This window comes from Chelmon rostratus, chromosome 2 (genome assembly GCF_017976325.1).
Source record: "Chelmon rostratus isolate fCheRos1 chromosome 2, fCheRos1.pri, whole genome shotgun sequence".
Classification (NCBI taxonomy): domain Eukaryota; kingdom Metazoa; phylum Chordata; class Actinopteri; order Chaetodontiformes; family Chaetodontidae; genus Chelmon; species Chelmon rostratus.
Window position 1 is genome coordinate 27,275,812 of NC_055659.1, and position 22,426 is coordinate 27,298,237.

A 22,426-nucleotide genomic window follows, 5' to 3' on the forward strand; every position below is an offset into this window, starting at 1 on the left:
ATGTGAAATGTTTCTTTTTTTATTTCCCCCTTGACTAGCTTTAAGGTTGGAAAAAATCATGTCTGACAGCATGACATTCTGTATATTCAATATCAGCTTCTACCAAATATTCAAACCCTTTTTTGTTGCTGCATGATTCCAGGTAAGGACCTTGTGCATCGTTTTACGCACATTTTCTCCAAAATTCAGCCAGACACCCTTGGTATTATTCCCCACTTAAATTCGCTAGATTTTAGGATGAAGTTCTGTGGGTTTGAACAAAGTCTGTAATGGGTCATCCACCAGATTAGTGGCTGTAACAGTAGTTAAGGTGTGTGTTTTTATCAGTGCTGCTCGGCACTTTATTTGTTGACGTTTGCTTGTCATACATAGCTATCGTAGGGTTTTGTTTGTAGCCTATTTAATTGTGACAAGTCATCATTGCACCAGTAATTGAGGCAGCTTTTTTTTAATAATCATACTATGCTTTGCTGTATGCTATATTACTGTAATATTAGTACAGACATAATTATATATCATTACTTATATAAAATTACACTCTGTTGTACACTTTTGTGGTATTTTGCATCATTTTACTGTTTCGTCCACATATAAATACAAAATTACATTGCATTATATATAAAACATTATTTTATTGATTGTCATATAATATTGTATAATATTTCACACTATATATGATGTGTAGTATACTTTACCTTGCTGACTTGCTGCTATACTAACCTCACCACTGTGTCACTTTGGTAACGTGAGTGTACGAGAATACAACACTGGTCCTGAGTATTATATGCAGCCTGCCTCTAAATTTGACTTTTTTGCTTTTGTAGTTATTGTGGTTTTTACTATTCTAGGAATTTAATTGCTTTTATCTTAATTGCATTTCCTACTTTTTCTCTAGTTATCTGTACTCTGTATGTATGTATTATATTTATATTCATATTATATTCATTATCATACTAATATCAATATTATACTAGTATATGTAATACTGTACACACAGACACAAACACACACACAGATATCAGGCATCTTTTTTTCATCTCATCTGTATCCTCTTCCTGTCTTCCTCACTTGTCTTCTTCTTTTTATGCTGTTGTAAAACAGCACTACTGCTACTTACCGTCCTTGGATCAATAAAGTTTGATATTGTCATATCTTGTATATTGGATATTTATACTCTGTTTGCATGTAATGTATCTTGTTTTGTACTTAGCTACAGAAGCTCTTTCACTCTGAATGTTGAGCACATCCAAACATTTCTTTCAGGTTGAATGAAGTTGTATCTTGTCTGAAATGAACCTCTCACACCTGGTTTTAAATATCTTTAATAACTGTGATAATATCTGTTTGTTTTATCATTTCATCCAAGATACTGTTGCTTATATTTTGAATGGATATTCAAACCTAATGCAATGCCAAGTTTCTTATTGCAGCAACATGTAAAAACAGAAATACTCTACATGTTTGTGCATCTTTTAATACACCTTTCCCCATAATTCAGTCTGACATATTTGGTATAATTGGAAACTTTGGGATTCTCATTGGAGTTAAGAATAAAGTCGTGTGGGTTTGAACGAGTCATCTGTAGTGATGGACAGGGGCAGCATTGATTCCTGTACAATAAATAAGCTCCATGTGTTTTTTCTCGTGTACATTTTTTGTTATGTAAATAAAATATCATCTTTCAGTCTTCGGTCCTCCACCTCGCTCTTCTTCTTCGCCAGGATCAGGTGAGTCATATAGAGTCCTCAGTGGTATTACACGAGGCCAGCATGGCTGCCTCACCTTATTATCCTCCTACAACGTTTTCATCAATCAATAGTGTGTAGCTGACATTTGTCATATTATTGGGATTTGCTGGTTTCAAATGCAGACATTTTGCAGCCAAGCTTTAAATAGCCTGTTGACCGCAGAATATTTGGTTGAGTGTGTGACAGGGAGAGTGAGGTGCTGCCAAGAAGTGTGTGCGGTTTGAGGAGTGTGTGCGTGTACGTCTGTGAGTGAAAGAGAGCGTGTTTATGTGTGTGTTGGAGAGGAGTGGAGGGCGGCTGGGGAGGGCATTAGTGAATGGCTGTGCTATTGCATCCTCCCAGGAGACCTCTAAAACACACACATTGTCCCGTCCACACACACAGGCGTGCGCGCGCACACCCACAGACACACACACACACACACACCTTAGCAGCGCACTAAACCCGCCTCCTTCATCCCAAAAAACTCCCATCTCGCAGCCATACCTCTATATCCTCGCGCCGCCCCTCAACTAAAGTCAGCACACACTCTCTCCTCTGGCAGACTCACCGAGAGACGGTGGTGTGTGAGGAGGGCCCGTGCGTATTTACGCTCAGTGTGTGTGCATGTGTCAGGGCAGAGTTGGAGAGTCCGCGGCGCGCTGACAGGACAGCGTCGCTTGTCTACGAGCGGGACTCGGCAGCGGGTGATAAGCCTGCAGAGAGGAGGAAGAACCGCCCGAGAGCTCTTCCTTTGGTTTTTATTTGACCGCCGCTCCACGCGCTCTCTCGACTGGCGCATCTGAGAAGGAAAGCAAACAAGTTGATTAAGAAGAAGGGTGCGATTCAGCCCGAGCAGAGTTTTGATCGTATTTTTAGCATCCCTCTTTTCCCCTCTCCCCGTCCCTTCTGAGTGCGGAGTGGCAGAGGGAGGGACGGGAGAACCGGGCGGACGGACGGTGAAGCTGCGCGCCTCCCCGGTGGATGTTCCACTGGATGCGGGACGATGGATTAACAGCCCTATCCGGAGCCTGCCGCTGCTTCTTTTTCACCACCGACCCCCTGAGCACCTCGGGATTATTTCAGCTCTCACCGACCTCCCCTCCCTCCTTCTCGAGATGACCGAGGAATATGTTTTGCGGTGCGTCCTGATGCTCTGCTGTGCGCTCCTCTCGGCCAACGCGAGTAACTGGCTGTAAGTTGGACTTCACGTCTCTAATCCTGATTTTAGAAAGTGGGCCACATCCCTCCCTCTTTTTCACCTCCACTGTTATCACTCACCTGACCTCCTCCTCTTCCTCAGCCTCACATGTCCTCTCATCTTCTTCTGTCCCCTTTCCCTCCAGCTCAGTGGCCGCTCAGGTTAATTGTTAACCATCACACACACACGCGCACACACACTCCCAGACTTAATAGCTTACCAACACCGCTGCGTCCCCCCTCAAAGACCCTCACAAAAAAGCAACTCACAAGTGAAAAAGCACATGCTCTTTTTGGAAAGGTGCTGGTTTCCATAGGTGAAATTTCATGTTCTTGATTGAAAATGACATTACATTACGCACGTGAAAAAAGAAGCTTTACTATGAAACTGATTTATTTAATGGCAGGTGGAAATGTGACAATAATATACGTCCAGCCTGAGGAAAAAAGTTTAGAAAGCTGGTGTCAGATGTGAGTTAACAGGTCTCCCCTCAATGATGCATTGGTGACCTCGCAGTGAGAATGACATTTTATTAGTGCAGCATGCAAAAGTCAGTGTGCCCATTTTCTTGTAAATGGCAAGAATAAAATGTGAAACTGAAGAATTCTTTACTGAGAGTCTGTCAAGGAACTGTGAGGAGGACCTGCATCCTTAAAAACATTTTCTATAAAAAACCGAAATATCCTAACAAATGGCCGGTGCCTGAAAGCCACACAAATGTTACACTGATGCTAAAATAAAATTAAAAAAACACAAATGAATGAAGTATAATAAGACCGCTGTTAACTGACCATTAAATTCTGCAGGCAGACACCAAGCGCGTATGAATGTAACAGTAAGAATATAGGAATATCTCAGGAGATCAGGAAAAATGAAAAGTTCAACAAGGTCAAGCTCACAGACGAATGCCAGAATGTTTTATTATCCATTTATTAAAGTGATTTGGGGGGCTAGTAGAGCAGTCAGACTACGGGGGCTCTAAATCTCCGTTGAGGATTACACACAGTGTGACTCTGTAGTTGAAGTGCACAGTGCCACCTCTTCCTGGGGCCGGTCGGTTGGGTCGCATGTGTGTGCCTGCTCTCCCGGCAGCCTGTGGGAGGTGGTTAGGTGGGTTTCTGCATTCCTCCGCAGGCTCCGCTCCATTTTCTGCTGTCATTCATACCTCTTAACTACAGCAAATTTACAAGCAGCGCTCATCATTTAAGGGAGGACCTTTTCTGTTCTCCTCCAGAGAATCAAGGCTCTAGTGGGGTGAATTTTACCAGACACTGGTAGTTTTTATTATATGACACAATTTCTGACTCCTATAATCCTCCTGTAGGGACTTAAATTGTGGCTGCTGTGCCAAACAGTGACTGGATGTTGACTTTCACCTTTACATTTTTATTTCACCTCTTTCTTTCCCTGTATTTATACCTCTGTAATTGGATTACCACAGCCTTGTGTGTTTTCATCAGGATCGCGCAGCAGACGGCCTAACTGATATTGCTGACAGATTCATCAGAATAAATCAAACTAGAGCCTTGCCAAACAGCACTGCCTACCTTGAACTCTGTCACTGAGTGCAGGGTAATTTTGCTGTTTGGGGCTGAAGGCGTGGTGACAGCAGCGCAGAGCAGGCATGTACAGGCAGGCTGCCGAGCTGCCAGTCTGCTCGACGGGATTGCACTGTTGAGGAAAATCTGTGTTGGGCCCTGCGGACTGTATGTCAGTCCTCAACACCTCAGCAATCCCTCGAGCTTCAGTTTCACCTCCACACAGCAGCAGGTGAGGCTCAGGGTCGCAGGATGGGAGGCAATTAGCACAGGCGTTATTGTTGTTAGTTACGACCATGAAACAAGCAACAGCCAATCCGCTGTCAACCGAGCAGCTTCCCACAACAGCACATGATTGGACAGGACTGTTCATTACGATTGTTAGTCAAATGAGCATGTCTCTATATCACTGCTGTTTGTTTCTCCTCACCTCTCACATGTCAACCAACTATCCACTGCAACTGAGGTATCATGTAGTTATTTTTTAGCTCGGCTTACTGTGAATCAAATATCTCAATAAAATGTCATATATTTTTAAAGGCTGAATTCATTTCATAGTGATGACAATAATGAACTGACATTATGTGTTTTATCAAAAAGTAGGTATACTCTGACTCTGCTATCTTGTTTTTTAACTTCCCGTCTACACAGGGAGTGGAAATGTGTCACATTATGTAGGTTGGCATGTGCTGCTTGTGATCACTTTTCGTCTAAGTTTTAGCAAATATATTATCTAACACACAGCATGAAGGAGGGACAGAGCTGGAAGACAATGAGAAGTCTGACAAACAGTGACTGATATTTACATGTCGGCCCTAATGGGATCAGTTCTCCTGCACAGCTCTGGGATCAGCTGTTCATGTTCCTGCTGTAATAGTCGCGGTGACTGGTCAGAATGTGTTGGTGTTTTTATTAGTGTTTCTAACAATATGACATCAGTACATAAACTGAGTGGCCTCTCAAAAATACAACATTTCACAGATTCACATAACACATAGTCAAGTTTTCTATGTTATGGCCTTATTACTGTGTAGCAAGTACAGTTTATCATAATAATAAAATACATCTTCTATTGCATTGTTCTGTGAAAAGTTTGAATTCATGTTAAAAATCAGCTTCCAGACCAACAAAGCAAAGATTATTTGCTTTAGTTATCATTTTGGAAAGAAGGAAAACAATGTGCTTGATAACCTGCATACTGATCAGTTTACAGAGCGCTTGATTTTTTTTTTTTTTAAATCACAGAAACATCAAACGACCACAAAGTGAACTAGCTGGGCTAATTCTAGTTGTAAGTCAGTTAGCGACAAACATTATATTCCACTGAGGATGGTCTGTTTAATCTCTTATCTGTGGTGGATGTGGTGTTGTCGGGTCATATGGCCTCCTCACAGTAAATATGGAAGTTTGTTAGCAACTGTAGAAATGTATGGCATATGAAAATCAATCAATACAGAGAGTTTTGACCTTGTTTTAATTTACTATAGCCAGCACTAGCAATTCATATTTTTCCTCAGTCTTGACAAGGCTCCTCCAGAAGACATTATGCAACTGTTTTCACAGGCCGAGGGCGCACCAGTTTAATTGGGTTGTTCTGTCTGTTGATGCTTCTTGTCACTTTTCGATTAAGTAGATTACATTCTGCATTCACAATCAATAGAAATATGATTTGTGTTAAAACCGGTACGCTCCAAGCAGAAAAAATACCCAGTTCTTGACAGACTGTGAATTTAATATTGTGGTTTCGAAATGTATTAAACAGCTGCCGTCTTCAGTTATGATTGCTTATGGTGTTGTTACATCAACTGTGACAATAATTCACTGGCTCTAGCCTGTCAAATGTGAATATTTTCTATTTTTCTTCTTCTATTTGGGGTTTTTGGACTGTTGATCAAATAACAGAGGCAATTTGAATATGTTTCCTTGCGCTCTAAGAAATCTAGACAAGCATTTTTCTCTTTTTTTCTGACATTTTATAGATCAAATCATTAACTTATTCATCATGAAAATGGACAGATTTGCCTGTTGCAGCCATAGTCCTGTTCATAATCCCTACTGGAGAAATATGACAGATTATTGTTTCACACATTCAACATTTCTCAAAATCTGAGAAATCTGACTCAGAATAGCTATAATGTTTCTTATTCCTCTCAGCTGTTCTTACGTCACGTCAGACTGCAGCCTGTTTGTTTACCTCACCTGTAGCTCTGCCCGCGCCTGTCACCTTTAGCCCGTGAGCCAGGATGTGATCACTTTGCCAAATCTCTGTGGCTGCTGAGTCATGTTTAGTGTCCCGCTGCCGAAAAGGGATTTGAATGCTACTTTTCATTAGTTTGTCCGTCATCGCCCTCCTCCTCCTCCTCTTCCTCCTCTTGCCCTGCTCCGACTGGTTCTACTGCACCTGCATGCTGCTCCAGGTCTGCAGTGTGTGCGTGTCTGTGTTTCTGTGTGGGTGATTTGTCTTCGATTAAGCATGTAAGCTGGCATCTTCCCCAACAGTGGCGCACACTCAGTAATTACCACACTGGCCACAGGAGAATGGCAGCCACTATGCATGCACTGACACACACAATGTTAAAGAGGAGGCAGGAAAGTTGCCTGTCTGGCGTCTGTGTGCATGTGTGTTTTAAAACATCAATGAAAAGGAACGCACTGACGACTGAGAATCAAATCAAATTATCAGTAGGACTCAGTTAGCACACATTTAGGCAGTGGTGGAGGAAGTACTCAGATCAGGTACTTAAGTAAAAGCAGCAATGCTGTAGTGTAGAAATACTCTGTTACAAGCAATAGCATTTCATATTCATATTACTTTGTAATATTTTATTCATTCATGTATTCATAAAAATAACAAAGCTAGCAGGGGCTAGCAGCTCTGTGGGGCTCCATGTAGGTAAAACAGGGCTTTCAGCTAAATACCATTGTCAGCATACTAGCATGCTAACATGCAGATCTTATGCAGGTGCAGTGTTTATCATTGTCACCATTATGGTTTCACGTGTTAGCATGCTAACATGTGCTTGTTAGCACTAAACACTCATTTCATCAGTTTCTGTGGTCATAAACCACAAAAACAGGGTTAGAGGTTAAGAAGCCGACCACGACAGCGGACTTGATGAGGGAAAGATCACAGCTGGGTTAAAGTTCTTAGTAATTAAGGTTAATTAAGGTTAGACAAATATGAATTAATTAGTGTTAGTGTCAACCCTTCCATACACTCCGACCTCCTCCTTTTTGACTCTGTATCACCATAGTAACGTCACCTGACTTCCTCCTAAACATTTTACTCTATCAAGTCCAAGTTCCCTCATGTCCTGTGAAAATGCCAACATGTATTTGATGGATTGACACAAAATTTGGTAGAAACATTCATGGTTCGAGATGAATCCTAATGGCTTTGGGGACCCACTGAGCAGACAGGCTGTGGCAGCATGAAAATAGAGCCCTCTGCCTTATTTCTGCCACATTACTCTTTAAAAATAAATATTTGTGATATTAATACTTGATCAATTTGTCCTTGTTTCGAAATGGTTTCAAAAGTTACTCACAAAGTAAAAAAAAAAACCTTAAGAAAAACTGACTTAAGAAAAAGAAAACCTTAGTATCTGTGAATAATTACTCTCAGCCCTGCCGTGGTAAAAGAAGGATTACGTCTGGCATCTGTCTAAAGAAAAGACAAAAACGAGAGTGGCCTTGGTTTTCATTTATTTGTTTGGTTAAACTGTCATGAATCTGCTCTGGAGAAAGGATTATGAGCCTCATTTATTTGCTCGAGAAAGCTCATGCCCTTTAAAACCTAGAAAGAGTTGAGTGTTTGCTTTTTAAACACTTCACTTTCAGTGGGGAACAGTGCTACTGTCAACATGAAGCAGAGGATACGGCAGCAAAGCAACCAGGATATGGAAGCCAGTGTGGTTGGCAGTTCAAGTTAAATGCCCTAGTTTAGGCAGAATATGTGATCTTCCCTCTAAACCATAACATACAGTGTGCATCACTGCTCAGCATCGTGTCTTTCAGACTGTGTGTGAATATACATGCGTATGTCCTGGTCGACCATGGTGAGGTGCTAAAGAGAGGGCAGCTGATTGGTAACCAGAGAAAGCAGAGACCTTGGCATTGCGGAACACGCTGGCGCCTCACACTTCTTTCACACACAAACACACACACACACGAATGTGGTAAAGCTGTGGCATGTTATTTCGAGCCCTCTTGTCACCAGAGTGTGTACAATTATCGTGACACACTTGGAGCCGCGGGGCATCGCGCAGGATGACCAGATTACCGCCGGGAGAGCTCGGGCTGACGAGGAAACACCTGGGTCGCTGAAAGACGAGAGACAGTTCTGGCAGATCCACAGAGAGGTGCACGGGGCTTTTAGGAGACATAACATACCCTCTGGCGGCCATGTTGGTAGGCTTGTGCTCCTGGGCAACAATGGCTGGGAACAGCTGATTGCATCTCTGGATGTGCTGCAGCTTTTGTTAGATGCATTTGCTAGTGAGCAAATTAAACAAGACAGGGACGGTTATTTTCATTAAAAATGTCTGAAAATGTCTCTATCATTGGCAAATACCAGTCACTGTAAACCAGAGGCGCACCCACCCATGACAGTGCAAGAGATTGAGAGACATGGGGCGAAGATACTGCTGAGATGAAAGGGGCAGGTGCATGCCAGTTTACGCAAATCAATTGGAGGTTGTTAATTGTAGTTTGGTCATCTAATGACAACGTTCAGCACTTCCATCAGAGCAGTGGTTGTGACATACAATGCTAAAGTACTAAACCTAATGCACTAAACCTTTTTTTTTGCCCAGTTGTTGCAATTTGCGCCCCAATCATGCTCAACTCAACTCTGAACACACAGACATGATAGACATATTTTTAGATTTCGATTGAAATGGGAAAGTTAGGGGGTCCCTAAAATCGAGTCCCTCTCCAGGGCACTGCTTGCTACTGACCCTAACCCTGAGTAACACCAGACGAACTCATAAAATTGGACAAATGACCATTGCATACCTGTCACTTGACATGACACCTTCTCATCTCTGGTGCTGTCGCAGTGTTTGGGCCACGTGAGAGCGTAAGACTGAAGGTGAGTGTTGGGAACTCTGTCATGGGGTCCACTGGTTTGATTTATGACCTAATTCCCATCAGTCTCAACTGTACTTCAACAAATGTTAGCCTGCTAACATGCTAAATTAAGACATTGAACATGGTCAACATTAGGCTCTTGCTGCTTATCATGAGCATGTTAGTCATTGTGAGCATGGTAGCATGCCATACCGAAAACATGTTTTAGCTTCTCAGAAAGTCATCATAAAAATTCTGCACGAGAAAATACAGTGAGAGCTAAAGCTGACATGATCGTCCATGTCCATCATCTTTGTCCTGCCAAACCCTGTTGTGGTAAGATACATTTTGTTCCACTTTCGGCCATACGGTTAGCTAGGTGATAAGCTCACTTTACCAAAACACAGAAATGACCACAGGTACACAGCACAGGAATCGTCCATTGCCAAGTCCTGCATTTAGAAACAATCAGCTGTTCGCAGCTATTGTTTCCAAGAGCTACAGACCTCTAACATGACCACCGCAGTGTTTGTGACATCACCAGAAAGACCTTTATAGACAGAAACAAGTCAACAGAAAACATAATGAAGAATCAGAGGACAGTGACACGCACACACACACTAATGGATTCCTAGCCTTTTGGGAGCACGGCACTAACGCCAGGCAGGAGGTTAATTCCATGCCTTTTATTGCCTCTTTTCCCAAATGTGTGCGAAAGTGTGTTTTTGTGTGTAAGTGTGTGTGTGTGTGTGTGTGTGTGTGTGTGTGCACGTGTGTGTTTGTGTGAGGGTTGTGGTGTTGGCAGAGCGTGTTATTTTTAGGGGGAAATGAGCTCTAGTGGAGCCAGCAGCATATAAATACACCCAGACACACGCGTGGGGGCACACACACACACACACACACACACACACACACACACACACACACACACAAACACCATCCCTAGTAGTGTGAGCCTCCAGTTGCTCAGTAACTGTGTTAATTGAACTCAACAGATAACTTTCCCTGTTTGCTCCTCTCCTTCACTGTCTTCCTTTAAATGATTCCCCTCGACCTTCTGTCCATCCTCCCCTCCTTCTTACCTTTCATCTTTTCTTTGACGGCAGTGTCTCCCTTCTACATTTAGTTTATTTCTAACTGAATACATAAGAGCAAGGCTATGTTGAGTATTGGTACTCAAAATTAGATCCATGTAGTCCTTCATACAGTAACCCACACACCGAACCATTATTACCCCCTCCACCCTGAGGCTGCATGTCAGCAGTACTTTCTTTTTTCATCTTGATGTTTTGTTTCGTGAGCACTTAAGGAGCTGCATTCCTTAGTGAGATATCCATCATTTGAGAACAGTTATTCTTCATTTTTGAAATTCATTATTTTTACTCTTGAGGAAAAATTACAGATCGCGTATTACCTGAGCAAATGCAGGCTCTCATTCCCGAAAGCTTTGCACTCAATATTTCAAAGCACAGCTTATTTTTCAAATGACATATTTTTTAAAAAAATATTCCCTCTTTTTCTACAGGTTTTTACAAGACCACTATGTTTTTAATATTCTGTTTTAATACTTCACATATAAGATCAAGGACAGTATGCAGGTTGCATTCATGTAAAACCCTGGTGCACAACTTCCAAACAGACCTTTGAAATGGGATGATTCTGTGATCCCCAGATCGAAGAACTGTGAAGTGTTTTTCTTCACAAAAAGAAGAAAAGTAACTCTTGATATGATGATAAGATGCAACTGCAGGTGTTTTCTTTGTGCTATATACACTCAGTTGCCTGTTTATTCGGCACACCTAAGCGCAGTGAATGCAGTCTAATGCAACAGCCCGGCAATAAATCCCACCTTCATGAAGGTTCCACTGTTTCTGACAGGTGTTTCCATTGTTTTGTGTATCACGTTTATATCAGTGAGGGCAGGCTAAATAACAGAAATACCTCTCTGTATGAAGTGATACAGTTCAGCAGCACCACAAACTGCAGCCTCCAGGATGAGCAGACAGTTGGATCAACACCTCTCTAAAACTGTTTCAACTAAAACAGATGGAACATTGTAGAGGTTACTCAGCCTCTTCCAGGGCTCATTCATTCAGAACGGTGGTTAAACTGTAGTTTACTGTATGTACTGTATGTGTTATGTTTGAGGTGTCCTGATATACAGTCTAAACAACAACCTGCCAGCCAATCAGACACAGTACAGATTAAACATAGTGGACTGTGCAAGCGAAGCTGAGTGTTCTTCACTTTGGTGTTTGAGTTCCTGTCATCCATGTTGAACATATGTTTCTGGGCAGGAAGTCTTCAAAATGCTGAGGAGCGAGTCATTCTGAAGAAGCAGTTCATGAATATCTCCTCAAGCATGTCTCCTATAGCAGTTAAAAAACAAAAAAAACTAGTTTTGTTCCCAGCTCTGGCTCTGTTAATGGGAAACAAAGTGGCTCAAACGCTATTCCAGCCAATCAGCAACATGTTTCTGCTGAATGACTCACCCCACCCTTAAAACGATGTGACAAACATGCTAAGATAGTTATTAGACTTGAACACTTTCAGACAGGTTCAGAGGTCAATATGCAGTTTGAGTTGGCCAGGATTAGAAAGTTTTGTGTGTGTGTGTGTGTGTGTGATTCATCTTTACCTTCTTTTTTCTTCCCTTGGAAATAACTGGGGTCTGGTGTCAGCTTTTCTTGGATGTGTGGATTGATGTAAGAATCCCTCATTAAGGTGACTTGAGGCATTTTAGGGATTTCCTGATAGTACTCAGACGGTTCACCTATATGCTGGTTTCTAGAAATGCACATCTTTAGTGTTAAGATCAAACTTATAAATGATAAAATAATAGATGTTGAAATCTGCCACAGTGTTTAAATACTGTATATCGAAACTTCTTCCACACAGTTTTAAAGGTTTGTTCCATCTGTCTATATCTGAGGCACTTAACCAGTGCATCATGAATTCAACTGAAGTGTTTCCTCAAGAACAATTTGAAGACACGTGGCATGACACTGGCCGTTCTGAGCAGTGTGATCATCTGAAGCCATCAGGAGAGCCACAAAAAGCTTCATAAGGGAGCAGAGTGATCTCAGTGCTGTGGTTGAGTCTCAGTGGCTGAATAGAAACTGAGAGAACAGTGCCCTCTACAGGTCACTATATGTTTTAACTACTGAAGGTGTCCACTGCAGAGTGGACAGGGAGGGTTAGCTCAGGTCACAACACAGTCGCACTTGTCTTTACAAGCAGTTTAAATCTCTGCTGGCTAAATGTAAAGCTGTCTGAGCACTTTATTGGCCTACAACTGAAGAAAAACATTGTCCATGCTTCAAGTCAGCAGCTCGACTGTAACTCGCAGTGTTGCTTGCAGGTCAGTTAGCTCTCGCCTCAGTAGAAAAGAGGTTTCTTAGACTCTTCCTTGCAGCTCTCCTCCTTGCATTTCCCATCCATGCTATATTTACCTGTCACTGTGTACCTCTGCTGTGTGCTCAGTGCTGGAAAGGCAAACATGAGGATATTTTCATATAAATACACATTAGAGATGATGGAGGCACGGAGAGTGTGCTGCAGTTTGAGAGCATTTGTGTTATTTTGTATATGTGTGTGTGTGTGCGTGTGTGTGTGTGTTTATACGTGTGCAGGAATGCTCAGAAGTTTACTGAAGCACAAGACTGTCATGGAGATGTCCAGCTTCTACTGCACACCCCACTTCTCTCTTCTCTACTGTCCCTAATTTCTCCTCTTTCCCCCTCATTTCAGCAGACTCTTTATGAAAAAGAGTTCTTTGCTTGGGAAATGGGAACAGTTGGACTGACTTTAGGAAGTACGCTAATCGACTTCCACTGAGAGACACATCGATGTCACTGAAGACGCAGCTCGTGGCCATGAAATAGAATAGTGTTTTGCTTGTTTCTGCACACGTTTAACAAACAGGATATGTTGTGTTAATTAGTGAGTTTCAGTTGTACTTGTAAGTGAATTCTGTCTCCTACAGTGTCATGTGAGCTGTTTCCTCCTGTTTCCGGTCTATTAAGCTGAGATAACTCAGTCCTGGCTTCATCTTAATATTTACCGTACAGACGTGAGAGCATTACTTTAACTACTGGATAAAAGAACATTTGATCACAGTTTATTTAACAAAATAATCCAAACTCAAAGGTCCACTTTCAATCATTCACATCTCACAGTCATCATTCAGGCCAGTAAGTGAACCTTTGATCTACATATAAACTGAATCTGAATTATCAAAATTGCTGCTGATTAATTTTATGCTTTCCGCACGACAACTGGTTTTTGTGTGGTATTCACCGTTGTCATGTTAGCCTTTATTTCCTGTCTGGAGGTAACAACCTGCACCTCCTCTGTTTACAATTATCTCTTATTTTTGGTTTCGACCTTCTGTGAGGCCGTGGGGGGCTCTGGGTGGGATGTATGGAGCATTCCACCTGGACTGTGGTGCGTTCGCAGGCCGCTGTGTGTTTGTGTTGCATTACACATCGCAGCCTTCACAACACCACTGGCTCCACTGGGCTTAGGCCTCTGGGATTTAAGCACGCAACCACCAGAGGCCAGAGAGACCGAGAGAAACGGGGGAGAGGAATGAGGATGAGATGTGGGATGATGGTGTGTGTGTGTGTGTGTGTGTGTGTGTGTGTGTGTGTGTGTGTGTGTGTGTGTGTTGCTCCGTCCTTCTACGGGTTGACTCCTCTGTCTCCTTGCTGAGGTGTTTTGTTAACCTCGTCTCTGGGAAGTGAAGGGTATACACAGCAGAATGAACAGATAAAGTGAGACAGAGCATTCACACACACACTCGCCCAAGGCCTGTGCTGAACTTTTCCCACGCATGTATACACACACACACACACACACACACATGCACATCCAGAAAATCACCTGAATAACAGCTTATCCATTGTTTATTAAATGTTTCCAGGGTGAATGTCAGGCCAGCAGGATGCCATCCTGTCTTTGTGAGCGTGGTGCGGCCTGTCAGACGGGCGGCTTTCTGTCCTCCTGTGTTTTCTCCATGGCTTGTTTTTGTCGCTGTCTGACAGTCTCTCGGCTGGATGCCCCGACCCAAACGCAGCGCCCTGCCCAAGGCTACACTATACAACAAAGAGGGATCAAACGGCGCACATGGCTTTGATGAAAGCCTCGCAAAGTTCTGCGATGGAGCAAATCAGAGCAGGGCAGAGTTGGACTCAATCCACACCGGGAGGGCGGCAGGACCTGTAGATTTGAGAGGAGGAATAACCTCACGGAGAGCTCGAGGACAGACAGTGGGACACAGGATTCCACCAGCACTGTAGATTTACTGCAACTCAATTCCCAAAAAATGTCCGTGTTCCAGAGATTTTGAAAATGTTATCACCGGGTCTTTCCACGTTTTCACCTCAGTCGTTCAGGGAGAAATTGCTTTCAAATGCTTTTCTTGTAGCTGAAGCTCTTCTTTGACCAGAGTGTTTTATCCCCTCCAGGTTGGTTAAAGCAGTAGTGTGTAATGTAGAAGAAGAAATAATTCCTCCTCCTACAAATGAAAAAGTTAATACATAAACAATAAACACACCGCTGCTCAGTTGAAAAAAAAGGTCAGGGTTATTTTAAGCGAGCTAAAAGATGCTAAATGCTCCACAGAGCTGAAGGTACGAGTTGGTGGTATTTGTCTGTGCGCACAGACTCATTTAATCCATTGTTAATAGTGGAATATTGATTTAAACAAAAGGCTGACGAAAACATTGCACGCACTCTGATGAAGGATGGCGCCCTTGGCGGCGCTCCCGAGGAAATGGAGTCACTCTTATGAGAGAGTGAGGTCACCCCTGAGGGTGGATGTGAGCGGATGTGGCTAAGATGAGGTGGAGTGGTAGAGAGCGGGGTTATCACAGCGATGAGTGCTAAATACTGACACTGTCTGGAGGGGAAGAGAAAGAGAAGGCCATCAAAGAGACAGAGGGAGAAAGAGAGAGAGATTATCTGAACGTTGAGAGGAGGAGATGAGCTGGTGAATGGAGGGGAGGAGCTGTTTGACCTCTGGAAGGATGATGTACTAATCATACTATCACATTTTACAAATAGTACTAATCATAATGCACTAATGCCAAACTTCTAGTCCTTCTACTTCTCTTCCTTTTCACCTCCAGCCCTGGAGGGTTAAAAGCTGATCTACACATAATGAAATAATCAGGATGTCATAAACCCTTTTTGTGCATATCAGTTTTATCAGCTGGTGTAAAACGTGTGTTGTGTGTCATAGCTTCGTCAATAATCTGACAGTAGAAGTCTCTGAAATCTGGATCTGTGCCACAGCTTGACTGAGACGGGCTAACAGGGCTTTACAGAGGTATGTGTGGTCTTGGGAACTCATAACCCGAGACTCATAAAACAAGCTTGAGAAACCTTAAGGAAAAACAAGTCTACTTGTACAGAACAGTAGCCTAAAAGTAATTCTGCTGGAATTTGCCTTTGCTTTATTATTAAGGGCCATTTTGATACTCAAACTCACAAATACTGAAAGAGTTCACATTCATACAACTGAACATTTGTCCTTTTGCCTTCAGCACTCAACACATTTTGTGAAGGCACATTTCACATCAGCAGCCAGCTTTAATTTCGCTGAGCCACTGTTTACCACTGTGCAGCCTAATACAGTGCAACATAAAGTGGGGAAACTGTCAGGCCATCACTGTGAATACTTGAAAATACTTTGGATGAACAACACTGTGTTTCTTTTTACTATCCTTGAGAGGAATAGTTCAACATTTTAGGAGGTGCACTGATTTGCTTTTTCTCTGAGAGCGACAGAGAGTGAAGATTAATGTCTGTTTAAGAAGAGAGCTGAAGTGAAAAGTATGATTTTCACTGCATGGTGCGGCTCGCCTCCACTCACTTTTCGTACCAAGCACTTTTTCAAACTTCGTTTTCCACTGCAGATACTAAACCCTTTCAAAGCATGTGTCAGTCGTAGCTGGTTGTCATAGCGATGCCACGTGAAACTGCCATGATATCATCTTCAACGCGACACAAAACAATACAGGAACAATGGAGGATGTCAAATGGACAAATGGAAGGTGGTCTTGATTCTCAGTATGTGGCTGTTGGTCACGGAGAGGAGACAAACTGTGTTTCAGAAAAGGCTGAAGGCCTTGGGAAATCCTACATCAGAGTGCAGTGACGAATCTCTCTGATCAATCAGTGGTCTGCGGTGGTTTGACTCCACTTTTAATTTTGGCTCAGCTCACTTGCAACCACAACCGAGGTGATACCAAAACAAGTACCAATGGAAAACCAAAAAAGAACAAGAACACTCTCAGAGCAAGCGAGTCAAGGTCGTACCATACAAAAGTAGTTAACCTAGCTTAGCATAAAGACTGGAAGCAGGGGGGAACAGCTAGCCTGGCTCTGTCCAAAGTTAGAAAACATATATAACAACACCTCCAAATCTCACTAATTAAAACAGTGAAATACAAAAAGGACAAGTTGTGTTTTACTCAAACTTTTTTGACAAGCACCAGTTTATTCATCTGCCCAGTGCGCTAAATATGTCAGCATAGGTTTTGGTCCTCGATCAGGCACAAAGGCATCAATCCAGGAAGCTGCCCACAGTCCCTACAACTCTTAACCAACTCTAGCAAGCAACTCCTCCTAAATCACGGTGGTGTTTATGCACTTTTGTTTCAATACAAGTTCAACAAACAAGATACGCCATATTAATCTGTGAGTTTTAGAGGTCCTGCTTCTAGTCTTCATGGTATACTAAACACCTCCTGACTCCACCGCTGTATGAGCAAAGAATGTGGAACTTTTTCTTAAAAAACGCTGTTTAATGTTGTGTTCTACTCAAGGAAGAGAACAAACAAGTAATCTGAGAGCATTTATTACTCATTTGTGCTCAAAAATGTGTTTTTTTCCTCCTTGACACCTGCCATGCTGCAAAAAGCGTGCAAGATATTGAAAGAGACAACTGCCAGCGACAGCTTGAATGTGCTGGACGCTGCATAAAAACATCTCATCAAAGTATTTCATCTAGTTTTAAGAGGTGAAAATACAATATGAACGAAAAACAAAAACTGGCAAAGTAATTTCCACTTTTAATAGTGTAAATAAACTTGTTTAAACTGTTTCTTGGAATCAAGACTTTTCAAGAGTGATCCGTCTTTTTGCGCCAGGTTTGAAGATACAAGCATTTCTTTCAAAATACGTGAAACTGCAATAGAAAATGACGAGCTATCTCATTTCATCTGCAAAACTTTCCATTGTTTGAAAACGCTCCGATTTTTAGACTCAACATTTGTGTAAATGACAACACTTTGAATGGAGTAGACAGTACACAGTCAGGGCTGCTCCCTCTGTGGAAGGCTCGCTGTCAGCTGATGAGAAAACCTATTTCAGTGAGGCGCAGCTGGGACTGGAGATATGAGAGTGAAGTGAGGTGAGGTGGGTGTGTGAGGGTCAGGGCATCCAGGCCGATGCCATTTTCTCACACATCTTAGATTGCGCGTGTGTACGCAGTATCTCCCTGACCTGTCTGGCCTGGAGGTGGTGTGTATGATAAGCCGCTTCCCCTCCTCTCAGTGTCCTCACAACCAGACATTTATCCCAAACGTTCCCACAACATCATGGGAACCATCCCTCTATGCTTCATCTGAATGACGTCAAATTCAATCACCTGTGCTTTGAAGCTGTGACTGTGCCAAAGAGATGCTATAATGCCGATTATATGTAGCCTCTGCCTGACTTGCATCTCGCCTTGTCCCACTTTGGAACATAGATATGAGACTTTCTGGATGTTGTGTGTTCTTTCAGGCCACTTACTGCCCACTAAGGAGGTCCTGTTCTGTTGTGTTTTTTCTGTCAGGTACCTGGCCAAGCTGTCGTCGGTGGGAAGTATCAGGGATGAGGAGACGTGCGAGAGGTTACGAGGCCTCATCCAGAGACAGGTACGTGCCTGCTACTTACATACAATAATGTATTATAACCCTGTGTTCACAACTCCATCACGGCTGGGACCTCAGTGGGACTGTGGAGGCTTTAAGGTCTTTAAGGCACCGGTGTATTCATCCTGTTGGTCGTCAGTCAGTCCACCAGTTTGGTCCAGACTGGAATAACTCAGCCACTGCTGCATGGATTCACATGAAATTTTCTAGACTTCTTCATTGTCCCCAGAGGCTGAATCCTAACGACTGAAGTGATCCTCTGATTTTTCCCATGACACCATGAGTTCGACTTTTTCACTTGTCGACATCTACTCGTTGGATTAAATAGTATTTTGTCGGTGTTACGTGCATTGTGTTTTCGGCTGACGTAGCTCCTGTGTCTTCCCGCTCCAGGTTCAGATCTGTAAGCGCAGTGTGGAGGTGATGGATGCCGTGCGCCGTGGAGCCCAGCTGGCCATAGACGAGTGTCAGTTCCAGTTTCGCAACCGCCGATGGAACTGCTCCACTCTGGAGACCATGCCTGTGTTTGGCAAAGTGGTCACCCAGGGTAAGATTAGACACTTTTCTGTCAGCAAGTCCCTGCAAGCATGTGGACACATTATCACTCAACTTTTCTACCTGCATGAGTTATAAAATGGGAATGTAAATATCTTTGATATCGCCTCAAATCTGTTTCCAAAGAAGATTTGAGGTAGATTATTTCATGCTATTTTAAAATATTTTGACATTGTTTCCATTTGTGCTGGCTTAACCAGGTCCTCCTCCTCCTTTCCTCGGCCTTCAATGCACTCTTTATCTTTATACACACGTTTTGCCTTTCAGAATGAGAAGGGCTTTTCAGTTACATAATGAAACAATACGACTGCATGTGTTTGTGTCTGTGTTTGTGTGTGTGTGTGTCAGGCACCCGTGAGGCAGCCTTTGTGTATGCCATCTCAGCAGCCAGTGTGGCATTTGCGGTCACAAGGGCCTGCAGCAGCGGAGAGCTGGAAAAATGTGGCTGTGACCACAATGTACATGGAGTCAGCCCAGAGGGTAGATCTCTCTCTCTCTCTCTTCTCTCTCTTTTTTTTTCACACAAACACACACACATGCACACACACACACAAAGGAAACATAAGGAACAACTGATCCAGCACATTTTAATGCAATAATTTTAAACACTAAATGATAGTTGTTTTATTTTGATGACATATGAATTATGCCATCTTATCTTATGTGTGTATAGCCAGATTTTGAACAATGCTACCATCGATATAGAGACAATGAAAAGTGGCTACAAATTAGTGTTCAAGTGTCGTGTTTATACAATGTTTAAATGCCAGTGACAGTGCCATGCAGATGACCACCTCCTGTCTCTATCTTAAAATCTTGCCGTAGGGTTCCAGTGGTCGGGCTGCAGTGATAACATTGCGTATGGAGTGGCATTTTCTCAGTCCTTCGTGGATGTGAGGGAGAGGAGTAAAGGCCAGTCCTCCAGCCGGGCTCTCATGAATCTGCACAACAACGAGGCTGGCAGAAAGGTAACTCGCGTAAAATGCGAATTAGCCCTTGTGTAGAACATTGCATTTCTTTTAATACGGAGACCCCAACAGGTCACAGTGGGACTTTCTTCTCTGATCTACTTTTGCATTCACTTGCAGTACTTTTGCGTTACTTTGCAAAGCGTTTTGCAATCCCTCACAAGAAGTTTTGTTCACGAGGAGAGATGATGTGACACTTTGAATCATGCTTTTGTTGCCCATTACTCCTCTCAAAAGGCAGAGGTCCGACAGCGACTGGCTTTGACCACAGCTGAAGCTGCTCTGCCAGGCGGTGCTGGTTGAAGCTGCGGCTGTGGATGTGGTTGTCGCTCGGACCACAGCTGCATTCCTGCTCCTATTAACAGTAACCAAGAAATCATCATTAAGCCACACAGGACTTCAACCTGCAGTGCTTCTGTTATATCATACTACTGTATCATACAGCTCAGCCTTTCTCTCTGGACCACAGGGAATGTAAAATGTATTGTGAGAGAGTGCAAAAGAATTTCAGGAAAAGAAAGTCCCACTGTGACCTGCTACTGGAAGAAGTCAAGTTTCAAGTTATTTGAAACAAGTGCAAGTCAAGAAATTCAAAAAAGGTCCAGGTCAAGTGAGGTCTGATTTACAGTGTGTAAGTGTCACAGCAGTCAAGTCCAAATCAAACCCCAGTCCTTCATTTTGTGACTCAAGTTTGACTCCAGTCCAAGTCTCCAGTCTACAGCTCTGGCAGCAGGAGAAAATGTGGTTGTAGTTGTAAATGTCTGTGTGTCAGTTAGTGGATGCTGCTCTTCACAGCAGCTAGTCTTTACGGATTTTTGGCATTGTAATCACATTATATCAGCTTCTGTCTGTTCACTTCATGTTCATTGGCATCTCTGCAGGCCATCCTGTCCCACATGCGTGTGGAGTGCAAATGTCATGGCGTGTCAGGTTCCTGTGAGGTAAAGACCTGCTGGAAAGCCATGCCGCCCTTCCGCAAGGTGGGCAACGTCATCAAGGAGAAGTTCGATGGCGCCACTGAGGTGGAGCAGCGCAAGGTTGGCACCACCAAAGTCCTGGTGCCTCGAAACTCCCAGTTCAAACCTCACACAGATGAAGATCTGGTCTACCTGGACCCCAGTCCAGATTTCTGCGAGTATGACCCTCGCACGCCGGGTATGCTGGGTACGGTGGGCCGCCAGTGTAACAGAACCTCAAAGGCCATCGATGGCTGCGAGCTGATGTGCTGTGGCCGTGGCTTCCAGACACAGGAAGTTGAGGTGGTGGACAGGTGCAGCTGTAAGTTCCACTGGTGCTGTTATGTCAAATGCAAACAGTGCCGCAAAATGGTAGAGATGCACACTTGCCGGTGATGAGAGTGGGGGTTACAGAGGGCACTGCTGATGAACAAAACAAACGCCCCACAGCTCCTACTCCAGGAGCAAGGAGGACTGGTGAAGCTCCATCTTCTCCTGCTTGAAACCACCCCACCCCTCCTACTACTGGTCAACGGGAACAGACTGAGTGGCTGAGAGGTCAAATGTCATCCTATTCATTTTATGCCACCGTAATGGATATCAATAGTTAATGCATGGGATTTCCTACAAAGCTACAGAGGCAGTTTGCTTCTTCTCAAGTAGAGAGCATCTTTCACTTTCTGTCTCCCTCCCTCACTCTCATATCTGCTTTGTCATTGATGCTTCTCATTTTTGTAATGTTTAACTTATTTGTTGAGACTGAGGAGATTGACAGTGGGTGGACCTAGAAGGAGGGGACAGACGCGTGGAGATAATAAGGGACACACGAACTGGAACCATGCGTGGACAGATGGGTGGGCGGGGTTAAGGGTTTGGGGTGGGGTCAAGAGGAGGGTTGTTTGCCCTCTGTCCTTGCTGCTGCTGCTTCGGGGACTCACTTTGAGTGCTGGATGTCAAAAAGGGAGATGCTGAGTCTGTCAGAGGATGGACCTGAACAACAAAGAGGAACACGTCGCAGATCGACTTTCTGTGATTTGCTTCCTGAGTGTACATGGCTGTGCTGCGCTGAGGTTCAGTTGCTGTTGAGTCATTAATCCCCCCCCCCTGCGATGCCCAGATGCTGCTCCACTCACACACTCTCTCTGTCAGAGGGAGGATGATGATGGACAGGTGAAAGCCACTGTCAGCTGCTTCCTGTCTTTTCTGTAGGCACTGGCAGGTGATGGGCATGAGACACACACATACCCAGCAAACATTGCGCCAACACTACATCTGTATATCGACAGCTGCTACCTGAAACCAGAAACCTTACATGAAAGCAGTTTCCAGATCTAGATTTAAAATGATTTGTTCCCATTTCAAAAGACCACATTGAGAAAATCCTGCGCGCTGATTCGGACTGATGTTGATCTTGGGCTCCTCCTGCTCGCCGCCATCTGCCAGATGCTAGTTGGCTTAATGCAAACACGAGTAAACACACAGAGACA

General features: G+C 43.5%; 1 protein-coding gene across 1 annotated transcript; it reads left to right on the forward strand.

Annotated features, from left to right (window-relative positions):
- The first annotated feature begins 2,317 nt into the window (after positions 1-2,317).
- On the forward strand, positions 2,318-21,778 carry wnt4 (wingless-type MMTV integration site family, member 4). The gene is made up of 6 exons (XM_041944550.1): positions 2,318-2,922; positions 18,382-18,463; positions 18,854-19,007; positions 19,364-19,495; positions 19,841-19,983; positions 20,865-21,778. Exons 1-6 carry the CDS (start codon positions 2,846-2,848, stop codon positions 21,333-21,335), a joined length of 1,059 nt encoding a protein of 352 aa, XP_041800484.1. The 5' UTR covers positions 2,318-2,845; the 3' UTR covers positions 21,336-21,778.
- The last annotated feature ends 648 nt before the right edge of the window (positions 21,779-22,426 follow it).

Bases quoted from the DNA above. Each gene is read 5' to 3' on its own strand.
- wnt4 (XM_041944550.1), top strand. From the start codon at position 2,846: ATGACCGAGGAATATGTTTTGCGGTGCGTCCTGATGCTCTGCTGTGCG. The intron at 19,008-19,363 runs GTAAGATTAGAC...TGTGTGTGTCAG, and splicing joins TGGCAAAGTGGTCACCCAGG to GCACCCGTGAGGCAGCCTTT. The intron at 19,496-19,840 runs GTAGATCTCTCT...ATCTTGCCGTAG, and splicing joins ACATGGAGTCAGCCCAGAGG to GGTTCCAGTGGTCGGGCTGC.